This window comes from Ornithodoros turicata, chromosome 6 (genome assembly GCF_037126465.1).
Source record: "Ornithodoros turicata isolate Travis chromosome 6, ASM3712646v1, whole genome shotgun sequence".
Lineage (NCBI taxonomy): Eukaryota > Metazoa > Arthropoda > Arachnida > Ixodida > Argasidae > Ornithodoros > Ornithodoros turicata.
The window spans coordinates 70,098,725-70,122,544 of record NC_088206.1 but is presented as its reverse complement, the minus strand read 5'-3'; the positions used below and the strand labels follow the sequence as shown (position 1 = coordinate 70,122,544).

Sequence of the window (23,820 nt, the reverse complement as noted above, 5' to 3'; positions counted from 1 at the left end):
GCAGCATCTTGGGGCCTCTTCTTTTTAATCTTTATCAGTGATGGCAAAGTACCTCAAAATTATACTTAAAGTAAAGTACCAAGTACCTGGTGTCATTAGTACTTCAAGTACAGTACAAAGTACCCAATTCCAAATGTACTTCAAGTAAAGTACAAAGTACTAGGCAAAGTACTTCAAGTACTCATCAAGTACATCGCCAATTAATTTGTATCACTTTGCATTTCACTGTTTAGTATCTGTCTTGCTTTTTTGGCAAAACTTGAGCGAGCATTCTTGACAAATGCTCTGAAACCATAAAGTCCTAAGTTAAGTGCAAACGCGTGTATATGAACTTAATCAGGTGTTCTAATTTGCAGTTACATGTAGAGAGGTAATCAGTCCGCTGTGCCGTGATTATGCAAAATAGTACGTATTATACCCTATCTGATCCAAGATCACCCGCCTAGTGTGGTGTTCCGGTACTAATCTTCGGGTATAAGAGGCTAGATAATTTCAGGGGGGAAGAGTACAAGCCAATAGAGATTATACATTTCTGGGCATTCCTTGCTGCTTTTTGAAATACAACATGTTTAAAAAAAGAATATAAAGAAAATTAAAAAGGACGAAACACGATGTAAGCCTTCATTTTTATACGACTGTGATATGCAGCAATGTAATCCATGTGGCCAATTACAAAAACATAAAATGTAAAAATGAAAGCAAGTGTGTCTTTCAGAGTGTTCATCGTGTAATGCAATCACACATTGTGATATAAATTGATTATTAATTGCCAACGAAGGAAACAATATAAAAAAGCATAGAACCTTGCATTGGGAGAACTGAAATGACAATTGACCAAGTCATTGTGCTGCCGATTGCAGTGTCATAATCTGTGCGTGTCTTTGCATTCCATTTGTTTTACATAATCATAGAAACGTTGATACTTTTTCAACATTTCAAGCCTCTCAACAATAGATTTGCTTCAACAAGTATGCTCTTTAAAAGCACAAAAATCCCTTTTGCTAAAATGTTATACTGGGAATCTTGGTACTGCATCCCACTAGAAGCGCTAAAATGACGGCAAGAAGGCGAAACCTCAGAGATAGCCCTATCTGTGTGTTTTTGTCTTCTTGTTGTCATTTTAGCGCTTTTAGTGGGGTGCATTTTTGGTACTCTTTTGTGAGTTTTTGTCTGGAGTCCAAGTTTGGGTACTTGAGTACTTGATGGAAAAGTACTCGGGAAAAAGTACTTCAAGTACAGTACAAAGTACACGATTTAAAATGTACTTAAAGTAAAGTACAAGTACACAGAAATGTACTTAAAGTACTACTTGAGTACTTGGTACTTCAAGTACTGCCCATCACTGATCTTTATATAAATGATATTGTACATACATCGACGGAAGCGAATTTTGTTACTTATGCGGATGACCTTACATTATTATTTTCTTCCAGTACGGTTGCAAATATTACTGAACAAGTGAGTAGGGCGTTGCTTGAAATCCACAAGTGGGCGAAAGCTAGTAAATTACAAATCAATGCTAGTAAAAGAAAGGTCATTTTGTTTAGACCAAAAAAAACAAAAGTGTATCAATACCTGAAGATATACAGTTCTGTCCAGGGAAAGTTGAGTTTGTAGATTGCATCAAAGTTTCGGTAGTGATTTTTAATAGTCAGTTGAGCTATAGGATGACCACGTAAGACATGTAATCACAAAGCTCTCCAGGATTACTGGAATAATTTCTCGGCAACGTTATTTTCTTCCTACAAATGTCAAGTTCAGCCTATAAAATTCGCTGTTCCTGTCTTACCTAAAATACGCTCACCTGGTATGGGGTACAACCACTGTCACGAATAAGAACAAAATATACATCTTACAGAAGAAGGAGACTGCGTGCCATCTGCGTTGATAGTTGCGTTACCGATATAGATGAGTTATTTAAGAAATACACTATTATAAATATATATAACTTGTACGATGCAAGGTTATTCGAATGTTATAGGAGGGACACAGCAAGAAAAATAATTATGATAAGTATCATGGCGTGTCTTCATCAAAATGTACATGTGTACCCAGGTAGACTTTCGGAACACTGGTTTGTTCACAGGTTTCGTACAAATTATGGTTTCCAGAGTCTAGGAAATGCACTACCGCGGATCTTGAATTATTTGAATGATCTTAATGTATAGATATCGCACGTACTTAAGCGTATACAAGTGTTGCAGATATTTCTTGCATTGTAAAATTGGTTGTAAGAGTTTTGAAATTTTTTGTAACTCAGGAGATTTCTTATGATACGGTGAGGCACCTTGAAATGTGTAAATTTTTGCGTGTTTGTTTTATCATTCCAGTATTTGTTCTTGCGTGCAGTTTCTGTTCGCGCTGCCTCCTAGTATCGGCCGGGTTCGTCAAGCTGCCTTTCCAGCTTTTTTCCGCGACCCCGCCAATTTGTACTGAAAGGGAAATAAATTGAATTGAAATTGAAAATTTAAATATTATATAATTAATAATATTCGTACGCAGCGCTGGGGGCTGTTAGCGGTTTTGCGTAATCTACCAACCGGCCAAATTTATCGCGTTGTTTTATAATGGTTGTATAGTCATTTTACAAGCTGAAACTATGCACACATGATCTCAGAATAAAGTTGTTTGTTTTAGAGGCCGTCATAATGATCTGATAATGACCGTTGACTGCGAAGTCATAGTACCTTGCAGTCGAGTGCGCTTTACAGAAAAAAAAAATACAATAATGGAATAATATTAAGTACAAACTCTATATGGCTGCTCTCGAAGTGTACCGCGATTGATGATCAAATATATTTCTGTCGAAGCACTTCCTCAAATAGCGCGCGAACATGAACAGCTTCCATACGGGACACGCATATATAGGACAGCGTCCATACAACCCTACTCGGTATATCCTCTAAACTAAACTAAAGCCGTACAGTTATTCGCGGAAGGAAGCTGCTCAAAATTCCACACTGGCCTATAAGTGGCTTCGCTCAAAATGAGACTTTAAATGGACCTTTATTTATTACGAGGCTTCGGACTGTATAAATATGCGCCGCTGCTGCTCCTGCTCCAACGAGCACGTGATCATTGTCACGTGACATTAATAAAAAATAAAAAAAAAGTGGAAAGAGACAGCGAAAGAAACTGTGATGGATGACGGGGAAAAAAAATCCTGAGCTAAACGATAGCGAGTTTTAGTGCATCGTACGGCTGTTGCCTTTGCGTACGCAAGGCCGGTGCAACCGCTAACGCTATCCCTTACGTGCGCAAAGGAGACAGCGTACGATGCGCTAAAGGTGACCAATCACGCTTGTTTTTCAGTAACAGTGGGACGTTGCAGTGTATATAGTTCCTATACAAATAACTATTTCCCTTTCCCCTTCTGAATAACGCGACCTGGAGTAGCCAGTCCCGGGTGGCTTGGGACTAACATTTCCTTTTTTTTTCTTTTACAAATCAATCTATCAATCAGAAGTCAAGGCATTTTGAAAAATGATAAAGAAGATGCGTCTGAGAAGGAAGCCTACAGAGTGGGTACAAAATACATCTCGTTTTTCTGTCTCTGCTTACCGTTAACAGATTTGGAGATGCCAGTGACAAGACCATGGCTCGCTACTCACTGAAGATAAGGGGGGAAAATAAAAGCGTACATTTCCGAGAGAAAGAAGCTAGAGCGTGCACAAAATGCCGAAATATTTGTTCGCGTTCCTGTCTGCGCTTACTTTTAACGGACTTTCAGGGGGTCAATCACAAGCCCATAGCCTGCTGCTCAGTAAATAGAGCGGGAAAAATTAAGGCGCAAGTTCAGCGTAACAGTATAATATTACGTAATACTAAAGAAGAGTGAAATACGTGACATTATCTTTCTTTTCTCATTGCTAATGTACTCTGAGTGCGAGCCACAAACGCTTTTTTTTCTGTTTTCGTAGCAAGCCGACCTTCGCGTGGCTAATCTTTCCTCTCTCCCTCCCCCCTCCCCTCGTGGCTTGCTACTCATGAAACGTGATCATATATGTGTCCTAAAGTGCCAATCAAGGATTGCTGTGCCGTGAAGCCGACCATGAATTGGAGGAGTGTCGTTGCCTCCTGACATTGGTTTCGCGGTTACAGCCCAGAATAAATAGATTTTTCTTCCCTGTAACATTTTCTACGTTCTTTTTTTTTTGTTTTTTTTTTTTCATTCCGTGTTAGCGCCGCGAAGCAACTGTGGCTATGAGCGGCGTACAGACATGGACAGATGGAGAGAGGACAGCAGGAAGGAGTTGGGGGACACGGAGGGTTAGTATATGCGTCCTGAGCCGACTTCAGGGGGAGAACTGTGCCGACATTCGTCTGGAAAGTATTCTGGAAAACCCAGGGAAAACCTCAGACAGCACAGCCGGTGGTAGGATTCGAACCCACTACCTCCCAGTACACACCTGTACATCTGAACCCTAGCCAACTCAAAGATCGATCTCGTTTAGTTACTGTTCTTTTTATATATACAGCTGAACGCTCGTTATTATGACCATGGTCGATCCCGAAAATTTTGGTCATAATACGGAATTGTCATATTAACGGGGGAGATTTGCAGAAGTTTCACTGCATTGTTTTCCCCAGGAGTATGGTCCTAAAGCGCGTATGTCAGATTATCGGGGGTCATATTAACGAGGGTTCACAGTATATAAGTAAAAATAAAATAATAAGACGTGGACGACAGATTACAGGAGAGTTAACAAAAACCAATGTATTTAATGGGTAATTTAACACATAGATTATAATATGCTATGAAACGTTTAAAACTAACTTAACTTTTTTAACTTTTAACTTTTAAACGTTTCATAGCATATTATAATCTATGTGTTAAATTACCCATTAAATAAATTAGTTTTTGTTAACTTTCCTGTAATCTGTCGTCCACGTCTTATTATTTTACTTTTATTTAACTTCGCGGCCGTCTGATATATTAACCTCTTTAACCTATATATATGTGTGTTTATAAGTCCCAAACGTCGCCACACCAGCATTGGACAGCTGTTTCGGCCTTATTGGGCCTTCATCAGCAATGCGTAGGTGGGCGACGTTTGAGCGAGTGGCGTCGGAAGGTCACGTGGAACATATATATATATATATATATATATATATATATATATATCTTTTTGTCCTGACGAAGACAGTGCCACTGTCGAAACGTCGACCATTCTTTTTTTAATCTATGTGTTAAATTACCCATTAAATAAATTAGTTTTTGTTAACGTTCCTGTAACCTGTAGTCCACGTCCTATTATTTCACTTTTATTCAACTTCGTAGCCGTCTGATATATTAACCTCTTTAACATATATATAAGTTACTCGTAACTGCACTGATGTGTAGAGTAGCGAGCAAAACGCACAAAAAGAACCAGGAGATAATTACTCAAATGAATCCCATTGCAACGAAAATTGCCTTTATTTACTTTTTAGTTTTTATTTTTAGTTTTCGTCCGTTTGTATGCCGTGCTTCCTAGTTGCCACCTGCGCCCGCTACACGTGTTCAGAGTCGCAAATATTACCGGGGCGAGTGAACGAGCGGACCATGCTCGCACATATAAAGGCGTTTCCAAGCCTGCCGGTATTTTTCCAGGATACGAGGAGCTATATGGTTTGTACACCAGCGGTGGATACGAACGGCGGAATTTGCGCACGTCGCATAGGATATACGTACACGCAATGCCGGATGGTTCTCTCATTAGCGCGCTATACCTGGATGCATATTACGAGGGTTGTATTACCTGTGACACTAACATCCGTAACATGCTGGAGTGAGCAAATCGCAACAGCCGAGGGTGAATCTTAAGCGGATCATCCTGAAAAGGGGCACAACGTGTTGTATCACGCCGTGAGCTTCTTTGTGTTCATTACCAGGGTGTCTACCAAACTGCAGCCTTCAAATTCCCTGACTCTTCCAGGTTTTCACTGACTATTTCAAGCGAATTCCCTGACAAAAACAAAAGGGAACTTGGTGCCTGCTCATACGTTTTGATACCAGATCCAGCATAATACAGACCATTTATTAAGTATTAGTGAGGCTACCCTACTTTTCTGCGTCAGAGCTTGTCATACTGGTGAACTGCTACTCGCAGTACCGTTGCTGCGGCATCGCCTCTCAACCACCGGTCGGCACTCGCGATTCACCGCGCATCATCACGGCACTTGTCTGCGATTTTCCCTGACTTCAGCTGCTTTTTAGCCAAATTCCCTGACAATTCCCTGACTTTTCCAGTCACATCAAAATTCCCTGACTATTCCCTGTTTTCCAGGTTTTCCAGGTTGGTAGACACCCTGATTACGTTTTATGACCAGCGAAGTTCCCAGTTCAAACGGGGTGTAAAACGGTGTCTTGGACGTAAACACCTCTTTCACCACTCACTTTACACCCTTAGTGATCGACATTGGATAACATGTGGTGTACAGCGAACCCTCGTTAATATGACCAGCACTGTTCCCGCTGATTTTGGTCATAATGCGAATTGTCATACTAACGAGAAACGCGCACAATCCGCTGACCTCAGAGACCGCTTCGTTCCGGCCATTCTTATAGGTGCACAACAGCAGCAGCAGCAGCACAGTGTGACCTGGTCTCGTGGTCACTGCTGTTTCAAGCACCACAGTGCTTTGGCAGTCCGAAAAGCGCTATGAGTAATTCCGAGGTCAAATAACATCAGGAGTCACCCCAAACCTTTGCACCCTACTTCAACACGTGTCACCCTTTGCCTGAGGTGTGTGTGTGTAGCCTCTCCCTGGGGCTACTCCGCGGGCCATGTGACGTGGTCATAATAACGAGAAGATAATGCCTGTGTTTGACCCTACTTGTGACAAAAAATCTCAGTCATAGTCGGATAAGCGGATTGTCATACTAACGAGAAAACGGTTCCCAAGAAAGACGGTCATAAAGTGAGTATGTCATATTATCGAGGGTCATATTAACGAGGGTTCACTGTATGTAGATATTACACCTTCAGCTATGCTCTTCTTGCACCCTTTGCTTCAGTTTGCGTGATAGAAAAGGGTGTTTTTATAAGAATACACCTGTTTTGAGCGAATAAAGGTGTACAATGATTTACAGTGAACCCTCGTTAATATGACCCCCGATAATCTGACATACGCGCTTTACGACCATACTCCTGGGGAACAATGCAGTGAAACCTCTGCAAATCCCCTCCGTTAATATGACAATTCCGCATTGTGACCAGAATTTTCGAGAACGACCATGGTCATAATAACGAGGGTTCACTGTACTGTGCAGTGTTTTCCGTGCAGTGTGGGGATCGGAGGCAACGCCGTGCGCGAGAGCGTGAGCACACTCGGACAGTTCAGCCAGAAACGGAGAGCTGAGCAGCGAACGAGTGAGCAAACGAAGACGAAGAGCTGAGCGGGGAGTATGGACACGAATGACCATATCGCTGTGCTGAGTGAGCGGCAGTGACGAGTGGCGACCTCTGGCCGGACGGATGATAATAATTCGAGGCTTTATACGTCGCGAGACAACTGGGACCATGAGCGACACCGCAGTGGTCGGGTCTGTGAATTAATTTTGCCCACCTGAGGGTAAATTTAACGTGCGCCGAAACCTCGACACACGGCACGGGACGTTTTAACGTCTCTCGCGGAAGAGCCTCGCCTCTCTCGCCTGAGCAACTTGTACCTTTCCACTAAGTTGCAACCGTCGTCGGCCGGGTTTGAACCCGCGATCTTAGGATCAGCAGGAGGACGCGTTGCCGATTTAAGCCAACGGGGAAGGCACGGACGGATGAGTTTCTGCATTCGTACAGCAGATTTTTTTACGCATCTATTACCCCTCTTGCACCTATACCAGCTCGCGTGTAGCTCAGTGGTTGGCGTGCTGGCAATGTCACTGGGACTGGACTGGGAGGTACCCGGATTGGAATCCCGGTGCCGGGTGTGCTAGCTGTCTGGGCGTTTTTCCGGGGTTTCCCTCGGTCGCTTTCAGACATATGTCGGCACAGTTCCCTTAGAAGTCGGCCCAGAACGCACATTCCCCCAGAGGGCTTTAGTTCGTGACGTTGCCCACCTCTGTGAGGCCGACGACGGCGAGCCCTTTCATTAGCACCACCACCACAACTTAGAGCAGTAGTAAGCCAGCACGCTTAGGCTAACCTCTCCTTACACCCTTGAAGAAAAGAACAACAACAAAGACATTCTGCAACGTCCAGAAAATTATACATAAAAAAAAACCAAAACAAAACATCCATTACCGCTTTTCTTGTTCTTTTTTTTTTTTTCTTCTTCTTCTCTTCTTCTTGCAGAAACGGTGTGTTCACACGAGCGACATTCCCCAAGAAGCAGAAGATGCGAAAAGCGTTGCAGCTTTCTGCCGTCGCGTGAGCGCGAGCGCTCAACGTTCGTGTCTTCACGTATACACTGCTAACCGTGGGGAAATATCCCGCTACACAGCCACGAGATTTTCGGTAGCAGACGACAGGAAAACACGCCGACTGTGTCGTCTGCGAAGTGTCGTCTGCTAAATGAGCAGTACGCCACACCCGATATTCCGCACCGTGTGAATGCTCGACATAACACGGGACGAAACTTCGGCTCTGTCACCAGTATTTTCGCTTTTTCTTCCACTAGAATATTCCGTGAGGCTGTCGCTCGCGCGAATACACGGAAACACGCATATTCGCGGGTCTCTCCGACACATATCCGTCCCAAAGAAAGCAGAAACAGGGTTGCCACCACAACAAAAGCGACATTAACCGAGTGACCCCCTGGACCCACGCGCCGTACAAACGCATACACGAAGGTTCACTCACTCCCAAACAACTTGGTAGGCAGGCAACGTTCCTCTTTTGTATTATACCCCCCCCCCCCCAAATCTTGGTCGCGTTGTCCGCAATTATGATGAGCTGCTCACTATGTTGCGCTAGACCGGAAGATGTCTAAAAAGGAATACATATACTTATGCGACTAAGTGTGCATGACAAAAGAAACCCATATTTTGACTGGCAACATTGGCAGGCCGTGCCATGGTCGCACGCTCCAGAAAGTGAAGAAGGAAGCAGGATATGCACGCTGCACAAATATGCTACAGTCACCTAAGAACGGTATATACGTGGCTGATTTTATTTATAATCGCGCGTTTGTTCCGCGAAGCGCCAGCATTGCAAAAATCTGACTGATTGACTGATTCGGTATTTAACGACACCCCTTTCGTCGTCTCAAAATAAAGTTGTTGTTTGGTATTTAATGAATGGTGAGCAACAACAACGACAACGGGGTTCGTACCGCGTCGAGACGATGATAAAATATTGAGGTTGTTAATTTTCTTGCTTTTGTCGTAATGTGAATTCGGTGATCAAGACGTGACGTATACGCGCACGAAAATGAAGAGCACCATTTCAGCTACGATCAAAGCAGAGTATGCGTTTCTCTGTTCTCTTGACAAAGCAGCTAGGTAAGATCGGTCAGTGATGTTTCCAGAGAGGGGGGTTAACTCCCCCCCCAAAAGAAAATCTTACCTTTGCTAGTGCATTTGGGAGAGGGAAACGAGGACGAAATCCTCCTCCCCCCTGTAACATCCCCCATAGAAGTCCTCCCGAAATATTTTCTGGTTACGACACTGAGATTGGCCAAAGCGGCAATGTGATGAAGCAGAACTTCAGGGGGCAATGGTGGTGCTGGTGGTGATGCAACTGCTTTGAACTGAACGTGGAATTGGTAACTGAACCGGAATATGTGGTGCGTCCTGGGCCGACTTCACAGGGAACTGCGCCGACATTTGTCTTAAAGCGTCCGAGGAAAAGCCGGGGAAAACACCCAGAGACAGCACACAGCCTGAGCGCCGGATTCGAACTCTGGTCACCTCCCAATCAGGGCAACCCCGGGCAAAGGTAGTCGCTCTCTTGAAAAGACTTCGCGGATGCCCCAGGCGAAGGAAACCACCCTGCACCCTGCCTTTCCAGGGTGAGTTCATGGCTGACGGAGTTGCCGATCCTCCTGTGGTCTCTAAGTACCTTACAGAACACGTCCCGAGCTGGGACAAAAAAGCTGAGCAGGTGGCGAGAGGGCAACTTGCAGGTATGGGAGATAGGGAAGGTCGTCCTGGGCCAACTTGAGGAGGAATCGTGCCGACGTCTGTCTCTATCTCAGTCTGGACAAACCCATCGAGTCTGGCTGTAACAAAGCGCTAATGCTAACAATAAACCCCTTTGCGATGCAGCCGAATGATATAGGCACCCGATATACCGTTGTCCTCACCTGATATATGTCAAGTAGTTTTACATCGTTATCTTTAACGTGTTATACGAAGAACCGCGCGCTTGATAAGGGCGACCCTGACTGTGCCCCGACACAGGGGTACGTGTGAACTCCTTTACACATGGGGACACCTAACGGAAAGGCGTTGCGTGACGTCACACACTTCAAAGGAGAATCTCCTTTTACGAAGCTGTCCTTCCTGTGTATTCACGCGAACGACATCCTCACGGAACATTCTAGTGGAAGAAAAAGTGAAAATACTGCTCACAGAGATTAAGTTTCGTCCCGTGTTATGTTGAGCAGGAGTGGCGTACTGCGCAGTTAGCAGACGACACTTAGCAGACGACACCGTCAGCTTTTTTTCCTGTCGTCTGCTACGGAATATCTTGTGGCTGTGTCGCAGGGTATTCCCCACGGTTAGCAGTGTACGTGAACATTGCACGTTGAGCGCTCGCGCTCAGAAAGCTATGACGTTTTTCGCGTCTTCTGCTTCTGCGAGAAATGCCGCGCCCGTGTGAATACACGGTTTTGGGATGCCGATATCGGCGATGTCCTTTTCATCTGTAAAAGCGCAAGGCGTAGTCTCGAACGAAGGGCGATACGACGACGATACTCTCGAACGAAGGCTAGACCGTGTTTTAATTTTTCAAGTGCTCGAAAGTCTACGTGCAGATATTGCAGTTTGCAGTACGTATATTGAATCCATTGGTCGTATTGTTACGTTTACTGTTATTATATCGTACGTGTAGGCTGGTTCTAACAGAAATATCTAGCGCGACATCTTTGGGTATATTTTTCGAACGAGACACCAAAAAGGAGTTCGGTCTTGCCGTGTGTCACCGGCACGAACTCCTTTCGTCAAGGTGTCCTCTGCAGCTGTAGAGGTGCCCTGATAGAAAGGAGTTCAAACGTGCCAGTGTGTCATATGTAATCACAATAAGGCATTACCTGCTTGAAATTTTCTTTCGGCATTGCGCATGCTCCACCTGTTCGACTCCGATATATATAATGTAACCTGTCTCGACACAAGGGGTCGCTGGCCAGAGTTTCTCGATATTGTAAGCTCTTAAAGGGGTTGTGACGTCCCAGGTTGTGCCAAATAACTGCGTGAAAGACAATTACTTGCATCAATGTGAACCTGCATTCCATGTTTTACAGCAAGTGAGAGACGCGTAGAAGATCGGCACAGCGAATACCGAAACTCGTCGGGCTGTGACATCACTGCAGGCCGGCGTCTCCGCCAGTGAGGCAGCGCGGGAGATGTCACGTGCTTACGCTAGAACCAATAGGAATGGTCGTAGCTCTGGCCCGTCTGACGTCAGAGCTTGACGCGTACGGGTGTTCGAGGGTATGTATCTCACCAAGTACGACACGTAGAGGAATAATTCTTTTTTCCTCAATACACTGCGCGTGCAGTATAATTAGACCCTTAATTTCGGGTGATTTCGGGTTTTATGGTCATGAAAATAACGGGTAAAAATCGCGGGTTTTATTTCGGGAGCAGTAAAATTTGGTAAAATCGGGTGATATCAGCCGGAAAAGCAGGTTTTGGGATGAAAAAAACGAAAAGAATACCCCTCGCACTTCAGATGAACACGAGATGTCAAGCAGCTTTGGTGAATGCGTGGTGTACTCCAGTGCCTGCATCTGTGACTGAATTTGCATTGTGAGAAGTTCGTTCTCGTTTTTTTTTTTTTTTAAGCTTAAACCCCGAGGCTCTACCATGCATGCACATGATATAATGAACAGTGATCCCCCCAGATATCAACGTCTGGGGGATTGCAGAGCTTCCAAGGGGTGGGACAAGTCTACGTATACTGGTAGCGCAGCTGTATTGAGAAATCCCAGAAATTGCAGTCGGGGATCGCAAAGAGCCCGGGAAGCGTAGGGAAAATCCCTGGTAATGAAGCGTGTGCGCCAAAGTGCCATAACCCCCGACATACACACCCTCGCTTTAAATTAAAAAAAAAAAAGAAAAACATCCATCCACTTAAAAACCGTCATAACAATTCAGTCTGCAGTACCTTATCTGTCAACCTGCAAGACGTTCCTGTTTGAATGAGGAAAAACTGTTTCGGAGGAATCCAGTGTAAACAGTTTCAAACTGAAGTGTAACACCTGTTTGAATGTAACAATCACTTTTCCTATCTCCGAAGCACATGCTTTACGTGCGTGGCTACCACCTGCATTTATAGATTAGAGACTTTACGCCGCGAGATAACTGCGATCACGAGCGACGCGACAGTCTTCAGCCAGGTTGGGATCCTTCACCGAACACGTCACCGAGGTTTGTGAGCGCTTAAATTTGGTGCAGTGCTTCCAGATTCGCTGCCCATGCGCTTCTAATAGGTCTTCCTTTTGTATATGTCGCAGTCATACTGTAACATCGCACTTTTTTTCTTTTTGTAGGCCCAATTTCGAAGAAAAGAGTTTTCCGTGTTAGCACCGCGAAGCAAGTGTGGCTCTATGGGAAGCGTACAGATGTGGACAACTGGAGAGAGGACAGCAGGAATGGGGAGACGGGGGTTTAGTGTGCGTCCTGGGCCGACTTCGGGGGTAGTGGAAAGTCTACCGTAAAACTTCGGGGAAAGTCCTCGGACGGCACAGCTGGTGGTAGGACGCGAGCTCGGCACCCCCCACTACAGCTTTACACTAAGCTAAGACGCTATCAGCTTTATCGGCCTATCAGCCGACGCGTTTTTCCCGCATCTTGCCCACCAGAATAAAATATAACCTCGAACCGGTCTTGTCGTGACGTCACATGTTTCTAAACAGAGCGTCGTCTATCTCGGCTAAAATGTACTAAAATGTACTATGGTATCGTGTGTTCTGTACTGACCCATGGTGTATTCGTTTAGGGCACAACAGTATAATATTATATTATAGAATAATATTACGCAGAAAAGAATCGTAACATGGCCATTAAACACAACGACCCCCAGTCAAATTCACCTGAAATTCCTCAAACTTTTTCATGATTGACTAAAAGTGAACCTCTCCAAAAACTGCTTCAAATGATGTTCACAGAAAGAACTAGATTTTTTTTTCTTGTTCCCAACATCATCGTCACCATCACCTAGGCAGCAATTGGGGTAACTTTTAATGGCGTTCACATCCAAGAAACTATATACATGATCGTACCAATCAGTACTATCAACCTAACCACACTCCATAAATGTACATATTACTGCCTGTACATGCTATACCACGTCATGTCCTGTCTTTCGAACAAATATGCTGTACCGTTTCATGATTACAAAAACGTTACTAATCTGACATATGCTGCAAAAAAAATGGACTGTTACCAGTTATAATAAGCTGCCTCACATATAGTAATTGCTGTATACGAAGTGGTGTAATTCTCTTTGTGCTATTTTATCTACCTACTTTTCATCGACAGCATTGTCAAACATATAGATTTTGTATAACCTGTATATGTTCCCATATACAGAGTGTTTGCTCTAACGTGTCCAGAAAGTATATTTAAAGCGAGTGATAGAAGAAAAGCAAGTGGTACTTTTCTGCTACTTGAATAAGAAACAGGTACTGCTTCACTAGTAGCACCTGTTTCGTAGTCAAGTAGCTGAAAAGTAGCGCTCGCTTCTCTTTTATCGCTCGCTTTAAATAACATTTCTGGACACAAGAAAGCAAACACCTTGTATATCGTCGTTATGGACAAACTACTTCGTAAGTGGAAACGTGTAAAGGGACCTGCAGCTCGATGCAGGTGCTGGGTGCCCTACTTGATGACAATGCACACATGTTGTACGTGTTCCTATAGTCTCAGTAGTCTACAGGTGGTTCCGGTAGTTACGTACGGTACAGCCTTTGCCGCGTGTGCTGTTGCAAATTATGTGCAACAGCATAAGGTAAGGAGCTGCCTTTCCAGTATACATTGAGTCCCGTATGCCACAGTAGGGTACAGCACGTCAAACCAGAAATCGACGAGGTCCAAGTCCGACTGTTCCCACACATACTTTAATTACAATTTATTTCATTGTGTTAGAGGCTTCTCCGTTTCTTAAGTTCCGCGTCGGTATTCGCCCAGAGATCGAACGGTGTCGGCGCGCTGCGGAGAAACGATGAACTATACCGTAGTGTGGGTAGCTTCCTCTCGTCGTCTGCTTTTACACGTCTATTTTCCTCGTTCAGTGCAGTAGGTGGAACATTTGGGGAACCGAACGGTATGGTACCATCGCGGCACAAGTGATCTTCCTGTGAATATACACAATAATTACGGAAAAGAGCCACCAACTCCAAACTTCGGCCGGCGTGTTATCTACACTCTTTAAAAAAAGGGTGTACTTTAACACCTTTTTCATGCGGCATATATGACTCCCTTTTGGAGAGTACAATTACTTTCGAAAAGGAGTCTCCTCACCCCCTTTAGGCAGTGGGGCTACGCTCTAAACTCTACTGGAGAGTAATATTACTCTGCGCTAGGGAGCAAGGGAGTAATGTTACTCCCTTGCGGGAGTGACTCCTTTTTTTTAGAGTAATTGTACTGTCCAAAATGGAGTGATATATGTGTCAAGAAAAAGGACTTAAAGTACACCCCTTTTTTTTTTACGAGTGCACACCACAAAGGTGACGGTGTCGCCTCCTATAGGTCGATCTCGCAGCGAATAGCATCAGCCCCATAGTATTCCGTAAAAACTACACAAGTGCCAGAACCACAAAGTGCGTGCGCTGCGCTGTATGCAACAAAAGCGATCGGAAGCGTTCAATGTTATAAACAGGCGTTGCTGTATCTATTGAAACCAAAGTGTGTAGCATCTCTGAGGTGACTATCTTCCCTGCAACCGTTCAGCAACGTGTTGCCATGGCGACAATCTAATAATTGGAGGAAAGGCGTGTATTGTCAATTGCCATCCAGTAGGAAACATACATATGGAGGTAAGACCCTTTAACATAATTGGAGAACAACTCCAACCGAAGGGGGATTGCTGTGCGTATACACCGCCGGGCCATGCGCGAACGATCCAGAACTCAGAAAGAGTCGCTTCGGAGACTATAGTTACAGTCGTATAACCACGACCTACTAGATTATAACGACCATGTCAGGCGCACCCCTTCTATGCGCCGCATTTTTGGAAGGTAGCGGTGGCGCTTCTGATCGTCCCAGTTATTGCTTCCTCAACTTCTACAATACTTTGTACTTCAGCTTACCTTAGTCTTTCTGTACAAGCGGTGGACGTTCCACAGATGTTTCATTCTGAGGTTGATTATCATCATCATTCTACGCGTTTTCATATGAGTGGTTGCTGTCGTCTGCTACGGTAGTCGTACACACGCTTCTGCGCGTTTAGAATTCAAATTTCCATCATCCAATCATGTTGTGCCGATCAGTAGCGCCCCTGGCGGATCGTGCGGACAGGCTCCTCATAGGGTTTTCTGACTGTGACATGGTCGTTGTAATCTAGTAGGTCGTGCGTATAACTCGGGGACTAGAACATGAAGTCCTACTCATCTTGGACGTGGCGGAAAAGGCGTATGGAAGACAAACACCGGTGAGAACTGTCACAGGATCCCACACGGACACTGCTGCACACGTTCCAAGTGCGCAGCAAGACCAGAACGAATAGTTTTTTCGGCAATTTTCGGCTGGAAGGTTGAAACACTGAATGCGTTCCAAAACAGGATGAGTACTGTCATCAAGGAGGGGGACTACTTATGGTGGTAGACCCCATTATACGCGGGCAGCGACACTATCCTACGTCCCGGTTAGCAACGCTCCCAAGGGGAGGCTGCTTTTTCTGCCTGCGATACCACGCGAAAAAAAAATCCTGAATCTTCTATTGAGAACTGGAAAGTAGACCCCTTACCTTAGGTTTAGGCCAATACGTAAAGGTAGACCCCATTGCCTCTAGAAAATACGACAGCTCTCGCACTGCAAAGAAGGGCAGGATCATGGACACTGAGCTCGTACGAACAGATGCTGCACTTGATTCTGGGTGTGCGTATTGTAACCTGGGGGGCTGAGACAAGTCCCAATGCTCCTCTTTCGTTTTTCACCTCAAATGTTTCGGTTCCATTCTTTTATTGAGGTACTACAGACACTTCAAGAAGACCAGCCATAGGGGCTGACTCCCTAAAACGTCTCAATCTGTGTGTGTGTATTCTCATCAAGTAGGAGAACTGGCTCTGGAGGAAATTCTGTTTTGAGAGATTAGGCAAAAAATATTCCCAGGAGCAATACTGCCCCGCGGCAGTTCTGCCGAAATTGTCTCCAAGTATTGTGTGTATTGTCATCAAGTAAAGGAGCACAGAACGACGTACACAGGACGGACACCCGTTATCGCCTGATGAACACCAGGAACAAAGTCACACAGACTGGTTCCCTTTCACGTTTCACAGTGACTAGACCTGGTCTTCTTATTTATTTGTTTGTTTGTTTGTTATGGGTAGAGAGAGGTCAGCCTAGGAAAACCTGGCTTGCCACTGTTTTATGGCGTTTACTGGTGAAAGCTTAAGGGTTACAGGAGGAAGTCACGCAAGGTTCAGTGATTTCTGAGGTTTGCTGAGAGTGATTGCACATAGGTGGGATGAGGTTTTCTCCTTCCCCGTTTGGCATCGTGATGTCATATGATGACAGGTCGCGTAAGATGATGTCAGGTCATGTTAGAAGGACCTGTGTTGAAAAAAAATAAAGAGTGATCCCTTAAAGATCACATTTGCAATCAGCAATGAATTTCAATGCTGCTGTTACGGCTGTTTTGCACTGCTGCCAGGACCCAAGAATTTTAGATCTTAGATCTCCAGAAAAAAAAAAAAAGAATATCTTCCTGGGAACAAACTTTGACTACGTATTGCCAACTGCAGAATGGGACAAGCTATGAATTGGCATCGGAGCGGAAGAGTAGTGGCATCATTGATAAAGTGTATTGGCATCAAATGGAAGGCCGACCACAGGGGCATCATTGGTCACCGTATGTATTGTCATCAAGCAGGAGACCTTGTATTGCCAACTGTAGGATGGGACAAGCGTTAGCTTGCCAACCGCCTTGGTCACCGTTCTGAACTATGTAAACATACACACGAGGAAACACAGTGAGCAAACTCCACGATGTACGTTGTCATGAAAAAGTAGAGTAACAACAGTGCTGGTGTGTTAAAAAGAGGAGGTAAAGGCTGCGCGGACTGGGAGAAATCTTCTCAGGAGCTGTACCGCAAGGAGACCACGAAATTAACCGTAATCTTCACGTAAAAAAACGGAGACAGATTACTGAATATCTATCGTACATAATACGACACTTAACGCGTTGAAACCTTCACGAGTAAGGGCTCAACTGAGTGCCGCCTACCAGTTCACCTCCTTGTCATGTAACTCTCCTACTAAAGTATCGGGCTTTTGTCCATTAATTTCTTTATTTTTTACATTTTCTACGTAACAGTTCTGCGATGCCAAGTATCCTGAACCGAGGCATATTTAGTGTAAATTAAAAAACATATGAATTACACAAAGCCCGTCTTTCCACATGAAACACCAACAACCGCCTGTGATCTAGCACAAACCTCCCGTTGAAACAGCGTACATGATCCCCAAACCAACATCCTCAACCTGGGTCGCAGCATTGAACAGCCTACACAGTAAAAAATAAATAAAATAAAAATAAAAGAAACCGTCGCCCTAAGCACACTCAAAACTCTCACATTCATCCTTCCGCTGCCTCCCCCTGACGATAACGTTCTCCCATGTTCTCCTGTTGAAGGTGTTCCCAAAAACATTTCTATCGCACATTTTCACCTAATAGTTTAGCTGAAGTCAATAAAAACGAAGGGCACTATTTTTCTTTCCGCGCGCGCGGAAGTAGACTGCGCCCACCGGAGCACGGTGGCGACGTCGAGCGCGCGAGCGCCGATCCCATGATGCAGCGCGGCGCCCCCTCCCCATTCGCTTGTGTGCGGCAGCGGGGAGACTGCTTCTACAGTGGCGGCCGTCGCCGTGTGCTTTGTGGGGGTTGTGTGTGATGTGTGTGTGTGAGCCATTCGCCCGTTGAGTTGCCCTCCATGGTGGGCCAGGATCGGGCCATCGTCGGAACCTGGGGCCCGCCGCCCTTCACTTGAGGATTACAACGACGAACGCCCAACGCGGTCGCCCGGACCAAAATGACACTCCTGTTTTCGAGGGAACATGACAGAAGGTAGCTTTCAAGAGTAAGTATCTCGCGTACGATGTCCAGTTCTGCCGCTTCGCCGCCGCCGCCACTGTTTTCGTTTTGTCACAAAAACTGTGTCTCCTTAGCTTTCCTCTCCTGATCTCTCCCTCCTTCTCAGTTCAATCGGATATTACTTTTTTTTCTCTCCCTCTGTGTTTCCCCCGTCTTTCTCTCGCGTTCGAGGTTTCATCGCATCACCTCCTTTTCTCCGGGTCTGTTAGGCCTAGCCGCTGGCTCTCGCCTGTGAGTTTCCGTGCTGCGAAGATCGAGGGGCTCGAGAGACTTTTTTTTTTTTTGTTGTTGTTGTTCTCCTCCCTCGAAAGATCGCATCCCTGAACCTCGCGTTCCGAGGACAAACTTTGTCGTCTCAGGATTACCTGTTACGTGTTTCTAACGTCCGGTATATTCCGCGGGGCTGATTAGCTGCCGTGGAGCAACGTGGATTTCGAAACATCTCTGTCGTCTGCGACTGTTTCCGCTCTGCGCGTTGTAAAAACACAAAAAAAGTGAAAAGAAAAAAAGATTTCAGACAGCGCTAGCTTTCCATGAAAAAATAGTACACACGCTTCTCCAGCTATGTTGACTCGAAGTAAGCATGAAATGACTGTCTAGGGTAAAAAAGTTCTTAAAAGTCTGGACGACGGCACACGAACCACCAAACCATGTCAGCATAATGTGTCGTCTGCTAAGATAATGCGGACCAGACCGTTTTGCCTGCATCGTAGACATTTCTCCAACGGATTGACAGCGTTTATAGAGCTAATAATTGACAGAGCTATCGTCCGTGGTGCTCACAGTACGTTCACCTACACCTATGCGAGCGGGGATGCAATATAAGTGATGCACGAACATAATGTTAGCAGACGACAGCGTTGTACGGTGTGCTTCTTTTTCCTCTTTTCTGCGTAGTATGCCGCTTTCACCTTTCTGTTTGCGTTTGTACGCGTGATATTTGTAACGCTCTACTTCTTGTGCGTGAATGACTGCGGAGTAAAAATAATGCATTGAGGGAGAGAAGAAGAAAAAAAAAAGCTAACAATGAGGCGGATGAATATATTTTGTGTATAGCTTACTTTTGTCTCTTTCTTTCTTGTGTGTTTTGGGAACCCGGCGGGATGCCACGTCCGCCTTTTCGGATGGTAGGGGGGAGGGAAAGGAAGTGAAACCAACGTGCATGAAGTTGGTCAATGGAGACAATAATATGTACTTTCATGAATGAAAGCAGAGGGAGAGAAGGAGATCGGGAAGGAGGTTGTTTTCTTGCGGTGGTGGAGATGAAGGGATCGATAACTTGTGTACTGTCTTTCGCTGCTTCTGCTTTCTTCATTTTGGGGTTTCTGCTTCAAGAATGCCTCACACCCAGGAGTAGCGAGAGCCAGACGGAAGGAAAGGCACGGTTCGAGGATATATGAGAGGTTAAAAATAATAGCGTAGATTGCTCGTGTATTTATTTGCGCGTGTGCTTAAAGGTCCATATTGGAGAAAGTATAAAAGACAACGTCTTCTGCAAGAAAAAGAAAAAAAAAGAGCACAGGCATGCGAAGCCGGCGAAGCAGACGACAAAGCTCGCGCGCACGCACGCAGCAACTCGGAAGTTGGACAATGGGGTACATTTATATACATACAAATCTAGATTTTTTTTTAATCGACACAACAAAACACTTTTTTATACGTCGTAAGGAAGTCTTTCAAATTCAGACGCCAACAAGCCACGTGACCGGATGACGTTTCGTGAGCGGGTTTGCTTTGTAACGCTTGAACGTACAAAACATGAAAACGATAGAGCAAGGGGTGCATGGAAAGCAAATTGACGTTTTATTCTTTTAGTAGCAGTATTGCTGCAATCGAAAGCATTTGGGTGTTCCAACGCCATTAGACTTGTCTTTATGTTGATTGCCTGCGATACTATGATACTTTTAACTTAAATTAACTTTCTCGTCCCTCTTTTGGAACATTAGTGCTCGGAGAAGATACTTTTACTTTTGAACATTTTTGTCTGATTCAAACTAATTTTTCAATACCTATAGCTATACATGTTCAAAGATGTCCTCACCACACAAACTGTTTCCATTGGCAAGTTCTCTCAACATGACATCATGCTATATCTACCCGATGACATACACATAACTTTAAACGTGACACTATACAGTGATGCGGCAGTTTTGATCCATGCCATAGCCTTTGGCCACAGAGTTTCTTTATCTCTGTTTTCATCTAGTTGCTGCCGAAGAGATAACATTTTGAGCTTCAAAAGCACTTCACAACAGTAGGCCTCAAGTGTATGTGTGCTGTTAGCGCTTGTTCCGGTACTTATTCGGTACTCCTGATAGCACGGAATTACTTTCCTCAGTACGTTACATTCAGTATTTAATTATGTATGTGTTCTAGTTATATTATCTGATTATAAACTCCATTCGTATACTTCAAAAATATTAAACAAACCTGTGAGCGCTTGGAGGCATTGAAAATTGGCATTGTGTCATTTTTACGTGAGTCAGAGCCCACATTTTCTGCTGCATGTTAGTCAGTAACCCGTCTGACACGGACTTGTAAATTTTCAAACTAGGTTACTTGTGTCCCATCAAAATCCATTCGAAGCACATAAATATGTTACACATATGTAGTTACGTTCCAATGAAAGGCTTGTCAGGGAAAGGTAACTCCTTACTAGTATGTGCACCGAGACCTCACCCCACAGTGAAAAATACAAGGGGACCAATGAGGTAATGGCGAGATAGCGTTGATGTGAAAAAGAGTGTATGAAAGAGTAATTGGTTATTTCCAGGAAACACACTGCTATTTGCACTCACACATATTTGCACATATAATGCACACATATCTGTAGACATGTGTTCTACACTTCTATATTTTAAGTTCATCTTGATGGATAGATATAACTATTACTCTCAATCATACGTAACTGCATGCTGCCTTCCTTTCATAATGGCAGTTAAAACTCGTTTGCACGCGCTATGTAATGTTCTTGCACAAGAATGACTGCGTCAACACGTTACATTCATCCGGTGTTACACAAAAGGCAAAGCTGTTTCGGTAATCGATGCCTTACACTCTCTGACCCGCAATTGTATTTTTAGGCGAAGATAACTTTTTCACTATGGGTATCATAATACCTTACATATGATATGTGATGCTCTGTGTTCATGATCTGTGTTCAGTAATACGATAATATAATATATAATGAGATACATTTCTGCCAGCATCTTGAACAGAAATGTGTGTCAGTGAATATTATCGAGTTATGAAAGAGGAGACAGCAGGATGTTTGGCGTTAGCTTGAATTACACCGACAAAGCACATTACATAGCAGTCATGCTACTGGCTGAAACATTTATAGTACTTGTATAGTACATGTATAGTACTTTAACGATGTAAAAGAAAGAACATTGCTTGACGCCGCCTTCAATACACCATAGCGGTTACCGCTTTATACAATAAACCATATTGTGCTGTGGCAGTATCGTATTCTTGTGTACTACGGTACTGTAAATGGTAGTATGACACCCTTGTATAATGGTGTATGCAACATGGTATGGTTTGGTTTCACAGCATAAATTTTAGAAAAACGTACTATGCAAGGACTACAAGGACTACATTATTTCATGTTCATTTACATGCCTTATAAACAAAACAAAAATGTCTCTGGAGATCTGGTTTCTTTCGATATACAACTTTAATCGTGACTCTGTGCGACAAGCACTTAGATGTAAATTTATAGTATTGATGCACGGCTTATAATTTGCGTTTGAATCATTTTGTTTTTGTAAACATGACAGTGAAATGCAATGCTAGGGAAAATTAAATTCAGTGGTGGGGAGTACTGAAGTACTACTGCAAGTCCACTTGTGAGTACACATACATTACTTGAAGTACATTCCAAGTTGTATACTTTGTAGTGTAGTTCAAGTACATTTGCAGTATGGTCCCTTTCGAGATACAGCGTTAATTATGACATAATACAGCAAGCACTTCGATGTAAATTTACAGTATTCATGTGCACCTTATGATTAACATTAGAATTATTCTGTTTTCATTAACATGACAATGAAAAGTAAGGCTAGGGGAAATGAGATACAGTGGTGGGGTGTGCTCAAGTACAAAGTACTACTTTAACCCCACTTTTGAGCACACGTACTTTACAAAGAATGACGATTAACCGTACTTTACACATACTTTAAACATTAACACATACTACGTAAACACACTAAATGTAAACACATACTTTACTTCAAGTGCATTCCAAACTGTATACTCTGTAGTGTACCTTAAGTACATTTGCAGTACAATACCTTGTACTGCAATTAAGTGATGTCAGGTACGTAGCAGGTTACTTCATGCACAACCTTGAGGTAACTTTCCTCTCGCTGACTAGATTAGATGAGATAGAACGACACCAAGATACGAGCTGATACCGCTTGTTCAGAGAAATCATACCACACGTGCTGGACACAGCATTATAGTTTGTTCTTACACATGTCGTTTTCAGAATCAAGGCACATTACATCTGAACATGCAAACGAAATGAATTTGTGAGGTACCTCAAGTCACACTTTCTCGCAGACGCCAACGTTTTAAATGTCCGCACACATGCACATTTTCAGGTACCTACAATCCTCCACATACACACACAAAAATGGAGAGAGAGAGAGAATGTAAGAAACACAGATGCTTCAAAGAAAAGGAATTCTTCGGATGCTGCCAAAGTAAGCGTAGTGTACGTCACTGCCTTGGGGTTGACACCTGCAGGAGGATTGCGTTTTGCTTCGAGGAACATTGTATCCGGACAATGGTGTTTCATACGACTGAGTACGACAGCTCCAACGGGAAAGTGGCTGTCACGGCTGATGCGAATCAATCAGTGGGGGTGTCAGAAGCATGTCCCTTTGTCTTGAGGCGTTGAATGCATGAGGTGACTAATGGGCATGTACATGTACGTACATGCGAGTCGAAACTATCCTTCCAAAAACCTTGGTGTAGCTGAGGCAGTGAAACATGCAAAGACGTCTACGTGGCTTAACGCAGTCACAATACCCAGACGTGTGGTTCAACTAAAGAATTGCGGTTGAAAAAAATATAAAGAACTTTACTTTAATGATGGTGTTCGGGGAGTTTCATCGCCAGGGGCGCCCCATTGCTGGCGGTAATTTTGGTGAAATGGAGTTATCAGTGTCGCCTTTAATGAAACTCTCTGCTAGTGCCTCTTCATCAACTGCCACAACTGGGTAACGTCATTAGATGAAGAAGGAAAAAAAAACTCACCGTTGCCTATTCCCACGACGGCAACTTCCTGTTAAAATAAAAACAAAAAATGAAGAATTAGTCACAATACTAGCTGTGTTTAGATAGAGGAATACACCATCAGTAGCGATGACGTATCTCCTCTTTAGCTTACGAGTCGTGACGTAAAAAGGTTAAA

The 23,820-nt window shown here is 44.0% G+C and overlaps 1 protein-coding gene and 1 long non-coding RNA gene across 2 annotated transcripts in view; one reads left to right on the top strand and one right to left on the bottom strand.

Moving 5' to 3' along the window:
• Positions 1 to 16,792: 16,792 nt before the first annotated feature.
• Positions 16,793 to 23,820, bottom strand: part of LOC135397261 (uncharacterized) — a 95,859-nt gene continuing 88,831 nt past the window's right edge. Inside the window, exons 4-5 of the long non-coding RNA XR_010423620.1 lie at positions 23,664 to 23,691; positions 16,793 to 16,858 (exon numbers count right to left, since the gene is read on the bottom strand). This is a non-coding gene — a long non-coding RNA (uncharacterized LOC135397261). The remainder of the gene's footprint in view (positions 16,859 to 23,663; positions 23,692 to 23,820) is intronic.
• LOC135397254 (sprouty-related, EVH1 domain-containing protein 1-like) overlaps positions 18,098 to 23,820 on the top strand; it is a 31,414-nt gene continuing 25,691 nt past the window's right edge. The window contains exon 1 of the mRNA XM_064628704.1: positions 18,098 to 18,384. Coding sequence (XP_064484774.1) covers positions 18,362 to 18,384 — 23 coding nt within the window. The 5' untranslated portion in view covers positions 18,098 to 18,361. The remainder of the gene's footprint in view (positions 18,385 to 23,820) is intronic.